The 9,513-nt window shown below is 38.9% G+C and overlaps 1 protein-coding gene across 1 annotated transcript in view; it reads left to right on the top strand.

The window, feature by feature from the left end:
• The window catches only part of GRK7 (G protein-coupled receptor kinase 7), a 39,564-nt gene extending 30,449 nt beyond the window's left edge, over window positions 1-9,115 (top strand). Inside the window, exons 4-5 of the mRNA XM_019503581.1 lie at window positions 1,546-1,817; window positions 7,360-9,115. Of these exons, the coding sequence (XP_019359126.1) occupies window positions 1,546-1,817; window positions 7,360-7,702 (615 nt within the window). The 3' untranslated portion in view covers window positions 7,703-9,115. The remainder of the gene's footprint in view (window positions 1-1,545; window positions 1,818-7,359) is intronic.
• Window positions 9,116-9,513: the final 398 nt, after the last annotated feature.

Raw genomic sequence — 9,513 nt, 5'->3', positions numbered from 1 at the left:
CATATAGGGGTATGTATTGTACTCTGTATCACTATACTCTATTTAGGTTTATAGGAGGAAACTGTTACCTTGTGGATTAAAAGCCTAACCAAAAAAAGGAAAGTTCTGTCTGAAGATGGAGAAATAATAAGACATAATTGTTTCCCCACCTTTAAACTGAAAACTATCTGTGCATATATGCTTCTTTATACCATTTACAAATGCCCCAAGTGAGCTGCAATTTTAGTTACTCCTTCCTAAGGCAACTCTGACTTGCCACATAGTGAATCTTTTAGACAGTAATAAACTCCTGGTGATAATAGTGATGATCACCATCTCAAATAAATGTCTGTTTAATTTTGCACTAGTGTAATGACTATGCTAAAAAGAAAGTATATCCCAGCAGTCCCATCTGTTTAGAAAGGTACAGGAAATCTCCAAAACGACTTCTGGCATTTTCATTGCTCTGTTATTTAGGCATAAGTATTAAGGTGGTAAAAATGGGTCCATCTGTGCAAATCTTGTCTGTGTTAAGTCTTCCTCAAGCATTAATGATGGTAGCACGACTTGTAGATAGCCAACATACAACTCAGCTGTAATCTTGTTCTATCTGCCCTTCAGATCTGAGTGTTGTGCATTTGACCCTTAGAGGAAATTAGAAATGTACACTATCTCCAGGTCATGGTCAGTTATTTCTGTATCTAGAATTGTTCTTGGTTCAAGTTGGAAACTAATGCCTTAATTCTCTTTTACTCGAAAGCTGCACAACACAGTATTAACTAAGGCTGTTTGGCTTATGCATTGCTTAAAAAAGAGCTTCAAAGGGAAAAAGTGGATTCTTTGCCTTTTTGTGTTTCTTTAGGAAATACAAAGAAGACCTGACAGGGATTTTGTTGTTGCTGCTTTATGAACCTTAAAATATCATGTGAATCTATTTTTTCCCTGAAAATCTAGTAAATAACACAAAAGTAGTATATGCTGGGAGCTTTCTCTACTGTTAACAGAAGGAATGTGGATGATGAATCCTAATTAAAGAGAACATTTTCCCTACAATCCATTATATGATTATTTTAACTTTCCTGGTTTCTCCTAATATCCATGTATTTTCTGTTCTTCAGCAGTGCATAGCTATGTATAGTTATCAGGGGAAAAGGTAGACACGACTTGAATTTCTAATGTGAAGAAGAAAATAAAGTGAAAACAAACATTAAAAAGCTACTTCTGACTTCTTTTTATGTCAACTGAAATGTAAAAATGGCACAAATGCATTTTTTCCTTTGTGCATAATAATTAAAATGTTTTCCATAAATTTATTTATTTATTTGTAGGAAGGTGTTTATTCACAGCAATAGTTCATGTGCCAAAATAATTATATTACATGAATATACATCTATAAAATATCATCTGTCATGTCTGAATGCAGAATTTCATCAGTTTGTTCCTGGTCACTTCAGAGAAATGTTGTGACTATATATGATTAGCTGTAGGAAAGTAAAATCTGCTTGTATCTTTGCATTTCAGTATTGCCACTGTATAGTAATAAATCTATGTGTTTGATTACCATAGGCTGGAACTAATGGTTATATGGCTCCTGAAATTCTGATGGAAGAAAATTATTCCTTCTCTGTGGACTGGTTTGCTATGGGATGTAGTATATACGAGATGATTGCAGGTCGAACTCCATTCAAGGATTTCAAAGAAAAGATCACTAAGGATGAAGTGAAAAGAAGAACCTTAGAAGATGAGGTAACATTTGAGCATCCAAACTTCACAAAAGAAGCAAAAGATATTTGCACACTGTTCTTGGCTAAGAAAACAGAGAATCGTTTAGGAAGCAGGTATGATTTATTTCCATGGTTAATAAAGCCTAGTCATTATTTAATACAAAGGAATGCAAAATCTTGACTTTCTACATAGATTCAAATCTTCCCATGTGCTCCTGGAAGTGGAAGAATCCTGCTCTATCAGGTCTGTCTTGGAAGACCATGAAAATGTTGCTCTTGTCTTCCAATCCCACCCCAGAAATTCATAGAAGTTTCTCTTTGGAGTTTTGTGGGGTAGGTTCTACATGGCTTTGGAGAACAGAGAGGATGTGGGCCAGTAGGAGGTCGGGGAGCAGCCTCTCTCCACAGGATTGTTTTCTTTCTTGGAGTCAGCATGCACATCTTAAAAATGCACTGCACCTACATTAATGAAATGCATAGTGCCTGGTCTCTGGCAGCATGTAGGAACCATTCTGACAGGGCCCAGAACTTCAGTATGGAAGGACAGACCGCCTCCCTCCCTCAGGGCCTGTGGATACAAGCCTGCATCATCTGCTTCTTATAACTGGCCTCTTATCACCCACTCCAGCGCCCCACCATGTTAAAGAGCGGTTTGATAGACTTTGGCAGAATGTCTTGGACCTCTGATCATCCCCTTATAATGAAAGATACACTTTGGGTGTGTCTACCGGTCTCCCTATGGTGATGTAGCAACGTGCTACATCGTCGTACAGTGCACTACAGCGACATAGCGTTTATGTGGATCTACATGTGATCGGCAGCTACATCGCTATAGCACCACACTCCCTGTTATAGTGCGCCTCTAGGGCAATGTAGCAGTGAAATCTAACCATATGCCACATGCACAGCACAGTATGGGCAATTACTGTGCCATACTTTAGTACTTCCAAAAGAAAATACTAAAGCACAGTGCCATAGCAACATCACTGTATAGCAATGTGTAGACACACCCTTTGGACCCCGGTCTTTATTAGATATAAGTTCTGTTTAGGACTTCAGTGAAGTTTTTCCTTTGTTAATGATCGCTGGATTTGGCCCTGGGTCAAAAGCTGTTTTGTATCCCAAAGGCATTCTAGGTCTCAAAACCATTTTGTGTAAGATCATTGGAAAGATAGACATTATAGTATTTAACTTTTACAATAGCTTGTGTTGATACATGATGGAAGATGCTAATAAGACAGGATAAATACAAAGCAATCCAAAAAGTATATATATAAATAATAAATAGGAAATTGACGTGGCTATATTTAGAATATTTAATTATTTTAATCAAATATGAATGTAAATTTACCAAGTGTTTAGCTTTTCCATTATAATGGTATCCAGAACCTCTAAAAATTGTCAGATGCATAGACTCAGTGAAAATTTGTAGATTTTCTCCTGGTTGTTTTCTTATTTTAATATTAAGACAGTATTGCAGAATTTTCCTTGCCTTTCTACTGCAAGTAATTTTCTATAAAATGTAGTAAAATATAATTTATTTTAATAATTATGATAAATAAGGACAACTAGCTTTTGTATCTAGTCAGTTTTCACAACAGTTTTGAAAGCAAAAGTATTGCAAATGCTCCTGAAAGCTGGTATGTTATATCTTTCTAAATTTTATCTGTGAAAGATATTGTTTTGCAGTTCTTATGCAAGGACATCTTCTGTTGAAAGCACTGGGAATTTCTTTTTGAAGATTTTGCACTCTTATTACTGCAGTGTGGGCATGTCTACACGTCACTGCTACAGTGCCATGCTTTAGTACTTCCTTTCAAAAGTACTAAAGCATGGCGCAGTATGGGTGGTTACTGCGCTGTGCACATGGCACATGGATAAATTTCACTGCTATGTTGCCATAGCAACACACTATACCTGGAGATTGTGCCACTATGGTGACATAGCTTCTGATCATGTGCAGACACACGTGATCACTATATCACCATAGCACACCATATGGCAGTGTAGTGCATCACTACATTGCTGTAGGGCAATGTGTAGATGCACCCTGTGAGTTATAAGAGTATGGTAAACAAAAGGGTTTATGAACCTAGAAAATATAGCTTATCACTTGTTTAGAAAACATAATATTTAGTATCTAATGCAGTCAAGTTAATGAAGATTTTTACAGTCAAATACTAATTAAAATTGAGCCATGCATTCTAATTTGTAAATCAGGATATTTGCCACTAGTGCATCTTTACTCAGAGAAGTATTCAGTGTGTAGTACAATAACAGTAATAATACAGTTAGAACTTTCCATCGGATATTGCAGTGCTCTCTACGTACATTTATTTAGCCACAGAACTCCTGTGAAACAAACTTCATTACTCTGTTGCTACAGATGGGGAAACTGAGGCTCCAACAAATTAAGAGACATGTTTGTGGTCATGCTGCAAGTTCACAGCAGAACCAGAAATAGACCATTTGCTTAATGCAGACTTGTCTAACTGACAGCCTAAGGGGTGCATGCAGTCTATGAGGGGTTAATATATGGCCCCAGGACTCCCGCCAGGCTGCCACTACCTCCAACTCCTTCCATTGTTCTGACTGCAGCAACAGCCAGTGGGCTTCCCCTCCCTCATTTGGCTTCCACTTCTGGCTTCCACCCCAGGAGCCAGTGCAGCCTGGGCCAGTGTAGCCTGTAGTGCTGAGGGAGCCTGTGGCCTGGTGCACTTGTGAAGTGCAGTGCAGCAAGAGAGCCAGTGGTTGAAGAGCTGAGGATGAGGTGGGGATGCACAAGGTGCAATGGGGAGGGGAGACGCCTCCACACATGTGCAAGCAGTGCAGCAGGGGGAGGGTGCATGCAGTGTGCAGTCCTTGGGGCCTGTGGCTTGCACTGGTGTGGCCCCTGTGGCATATGGTCCCTATCGCTGTAGCTTGTGGAGGATGCAGCCCACAGCCACATAGAAGCTGGACAGGCCTGACTTAATATAACCACAATACTATTCTGGTACCTATGCCACAATACCACCCTTCTGTCTGCTATATGTTACATTATCTGTTAGCAGTGGGAGAGGTGCTTGTAGACAGTTACTTATGCAAACACTTTTCATTTTGTCACTTGACATTTCATACTGTTTTCTGTATGTTCTTTTCTGTTTGTGCCACTTGATGCTTTTGAAGGACTGGGAAAAGGTCCTCTAAAATCTGTACTAGACCAATAAGCAGAACTACAGTTGGAAAAAAGATACAAGGGGAAGAAGGTGCTGGTTGTTTAAGGACATGAGCATAGAATTCAGAAAGGAATGGAGCATGAAATTCAGTTATGAGCTATAGAAATACCTTGCAGTATTGGGGAAGGGTCACAATGGCATTCATGAACAAAATTGTCCCTTTTTTCCTTACCCATATGGTGGACAAAGTGAGGGAAAGGTAGCCAGCCATACTGTGTATGACTTTGAAAAAAGCCTGTCTGTGCCTATTACACTGGAGATACTATTCAAGAGCAGATCATCCTTATGTAAAGATTAGTTCTGTAATTCTGCTAAAGTCAGTGAGACCTTGGGTTAGCTACATAAGTGCCTGTTACATAAGGTAAAGCTGCTTAAGGGCAGCTTTAATTTGCACACCTGACCTTTTGAAAGTGTTCTTTTTGTAGTCAAGATTCAGCATTGTTAGTTCATTCAGGAAAGATGAACCCCTTTTTCTCACCCCTGGGACTTGTGCAACACTCTACCACACTGTCTGGTGGCATCTACAGAAGTAGTTTATGGGAGGATTAGCAAAGGACTTTGGTAGAAGTCAAATTTATTTGTTTTTTTTTTTACCAGAGTTGTGCAAATGTCAGGTTCTCACAGGGAGAGTTCAAGTACATCTTCTCAGACCAGTTAGAAGAAGCGTCAGTGCGTTCCAGTAGATGGCGTTCCTGTAGCTTCATAAGTAATTCTACTCTGGGTGATGTCAGAAGAATATGTATTATGTCAAGAGAAGAAACACTACAGAAATCTATTGTGGAGGCTTCATCAAGTTCTGATGTGTTTTATCACATATTGTAGGAACAAAAAGCAAAATAAAACAAATCTGTCTGAGTGGGCTGATTATAAATCTTGCCCAGTTACTATGGGAGGACTGACAGATCTATGAATGTCTCAGATCTGTGAGTTCCTCTGATTGACCTCAGTTCTATTGCTCTTTAGGCTAACAAAGAACAGGCTCCACAGCTACATCAGTATTTGTATGTCACTAGCTAACCAAGCTGGTTCTAGGTTTGCAGACCTTTTACATATCAGGTTAATGTTTTTATACTGTACTCATCACTGTAATGTGCATCTCCCTTGACCAGCTGTCTGCCTCTAACACAGGGATGGGCAATTATTTTGGGTGGAGGGCCACTTACTAAGCTTTGGCAAGCCATGGAGGGCCACATGATAGGGAGCCAGGGGCAGATAAATATTAATTTTCTAATTTTTTTAGGGTCCCAGCGGGCCGGATAGAATGGCCTGGCAGGCTGCATCCGGCCCCCGGGCCGCATTTTGCCCACCCCTGCTCTAACACGTCTCATATGGCTATGCTCCTCAATCATGCCTCTTTATACCATTTGGTGGCCTTAGGTGACCTGTTTATATTAACCAGGAGTGAGAAGGTGGAGCCAAAGTGCAATTTTTAAAATAGAGAGCTGGAGAGGGCAGTTGAAGAACGCCTACTACATTCAGCTGGCACCAGAATCAGAAGCAAACTGAGAATGGTGTTCAACTTGTTTCTGATTCATGTGTAATGTGGGCCCTTGGAAGAGCAGGCCTGTCTGCAGTCCCATGAGTCTAAGAGCCTATTTTGGTGCTTTTTCATGTCAATGAAGATGATTGGCTAGGACAGAAATGTATATGGTTCTTTTTAACTCATAGGTATGTTTTTCTTTTTTCTTTTTTAATGTTAATGTTGATAATAGTAAGGTGGCAGAATAGATTTGGTTACAGAGGGGAAGTTGGTATGAAAGTATTAGGAAAGTGATTTAAGATTTTTGTTAGGGCACCAAACTATGAATCTGACCGTGATCCTGGAAACCTTTATTTGCTTAAGTTGTTCTTACTGGAGTAGCTCTGTAGACCTAAAACAGGCTAATCAACTGAGTATGGAGTATTTCTGAGAACAAAGATTTTAGTACTAGACCTTCCTGATGGTTTCATGATATGAACAGATAACCTTTCTGAATTAAGGTAAAGCCACTAATCTCATTTCTGCTTGTCAGCAGTCTCATACTGAAATATTGTTCCCTGAGTCAATGTGCATTAATTCCTTGTACTTTCTCCTACAGTGTACTGGAATTCTATCTCACGTTATTCTTAGGTCATTATGGGCTTTTAGTGTTTCTTCCTTTTTTGCTTCAGTTCCACTAAGAACCTTACATTCTTGGCTAAAAATTGGGAAATATCCTAATCCACTAGTCATATAATGACACTTGGCTTTTGAAGGAAAATTGAGTTAAAATTCAAATAGACTCAAACTATGGAGTTTGAACTTTCCCCAAATCTAAGAATTTCCTGTTCTAGAGCTGTAATTTAGCCCTAGGGCTATGTCTGGGTTACATATCCCACCTTCTCTGCACCCACCAGATTTGTGTGTTTGGAAGCCTGCGCACCACAGTGTTGACTAACGGTCTGTTGGTTTATTGCAGAAACTCAGATGATGATCCAAGAAAACACAGTTTCTTCAAAACAATACATTTCCACAGGTTGAATGCAGGCCTGATAGACCCCCCTTTTGTGCCAGATCCATCAGTTGTCTATGCTAGGGATCTTGCAGACATTGCTGACTTCTCTGAAGTGCGAGGAATTGAATTTGATGAGAAAGATAAGAAGTTCTTCAAGAAGTTTGCAACAGGTGCTGTCCCTCGAGCCTGGCAGGAAGAAATTATTGAAACAGGACTGTTTGAAGAATTGAATGATCCTAACAGGCTAGATACTGGAGGATGTGCAAACGGAGGTGAAGTTAAATCAGGAGTTTGCGTGCTGTTTTAAATATCACATCATTAACAAAAGGTGTTAAGATGCACCATGGAACTTTCCAGATTCTTGCAGTGTTTCAAAAACTCAGCTAAGCTGTTAAACAAAACCCAGATGATTTAACATGGGACATCAACAGGACAAGTTAGGACCCTAAATTGAATAGACAATATTAATTAATCTTGTTCTAACAAAAGAGATAATGTCTTTATTCCACTGGAGACTATCAAAATGAAAACGCATGTTTATTTTAAGAAATTTAGGAATATAACAATCCAGCAGTGTTCCTGTGAAATGCATACAACAATAACATGGTCAGAAGGCACCTGTTTTAAAAATAACTGAGTCTGACATTTGTAATATGCTCATTTCCTTTCTTGATTTCTCTCCCTCTACATCTTTTTCTCTTACTGGATCAGTAGCTATATTAGTGGATACCATAGTCTAAATATATAGTTTTATTTGTTCTTATACAAAAATTGATGCACTTCTGTTTGTATTTCTATTTTTGAACATCCTGAATTGAATTATTTTGGGACCCATTTCTGCAAAAAATTGGGATTATGTTAAGTACTTGCTACCTAGAGAGGTCCTAGTTACTACTCACAGCAGTAGTTTTTCTCTTTGTTCTATAGTTTTCAGTAAAAGTTTTTAAATTTTGAAATAATAGTCTCAGTGATTAGACAATGTAGACCTCATGCATCACATCAAACTTAGGGATCTCATTGGCTATCTAAATTTCTTGATTTCTTCCAGCTCGTAGGTGATTCAGTTGTGAAAATTCCAGGTTCTTCTTATTGTAAAAGGGTTTCACAGTCAACAGAAGTGAGGATTTAGTTCAAATTCTCCTTCAGGTTGATGTCAATAGACTGAGGGTGATACTGTGCCAGTGAAATTTAGAGCAGAATTTGACTGTTATTATATAAGATTATACTATTAAGTAAATATACCCGGTATAAATAAATAGTAATTTATTGGTGAATGCAGATTCTTTTTTGTTACCAAGTTAAACTTTCTATCAGGTTTCCTGATAATGTATCTGTATTTTGGTGAATCCTGTAGTTTAAATTAAACTACAAATAGATCTCACCAGTTTGTAACTGGCTTTTAAAATGAAAACTGTCTAAATGCATTAGAAATGTCAATTCAGTAAGACACAAAAATATTGTACTATTTTTATAAGTGCTTTAAAGGTGGAAAATTATGTATATATTTATACTTTTAATTTAAATGAATAGTTTACTAGTTCTTACAAAGTATTTGATATAGTTCTGTTTTTATTTACCTATTTTGGGGCATCCTGATTTGAATTATATGGGGATCCATTTCTGCAAAATATTGGTTAGGTTCAGTGTTTACTACCTAAAGGGTGTGTCTACATGAGATGCTAAAAGTGTAGTGACTAATTCTACTGCGCATTAGCGTATGATGGCAAAAGCCTTGGTAATGTGCTAATGCATAATAGAATTAGTCTACAGCAGTGGTCTCCAGCCTTTTTAAGTAGATCACCTTTGGCATTTAAAAGCAAGCAAAGATTTACCATGCGCTGTTGCCACACCTCCCCCTGCCCAGCAGGTAAGTCGGGGGGGGGGTGATCAAGGCAGAAGGAGAAAAAATTATTTGGGGGCGCGCTTCCCCAGCAGGTAAGTCTCACCTGCCCAGGACCCCACTCAACCTACCTCTGTGGTACTGTCCCTCACCACAGGGGACTGAATCTAGCTTCTGCCCCTTCCCTCCCCCGGTGGACTGACCTGCTGGGTTGGGCTATGCGCATGCATGCATGTGGGCACTCAGTCCCCAACCCCAGCCTTGGATTGACTCCAAGA

This window comes from Gavialis gangeticus, unplaced genomic scaffold (assembly GCF_001723915.1).
Source record: "Gavialis gangeticus isolate Ggan-Ray unplaced genomic scaffold, GavGan_comp1, whole genome shotgun sequence".
Lineage (NCBI taxonomy): Eukaryota > Metazoa > Chordata > Crocodylia > Gavialidae > Gavialis > Gavialis gangeticus.
This window is presented reverse-complemented; position numbering and strand designations above follow the sequence as displayed.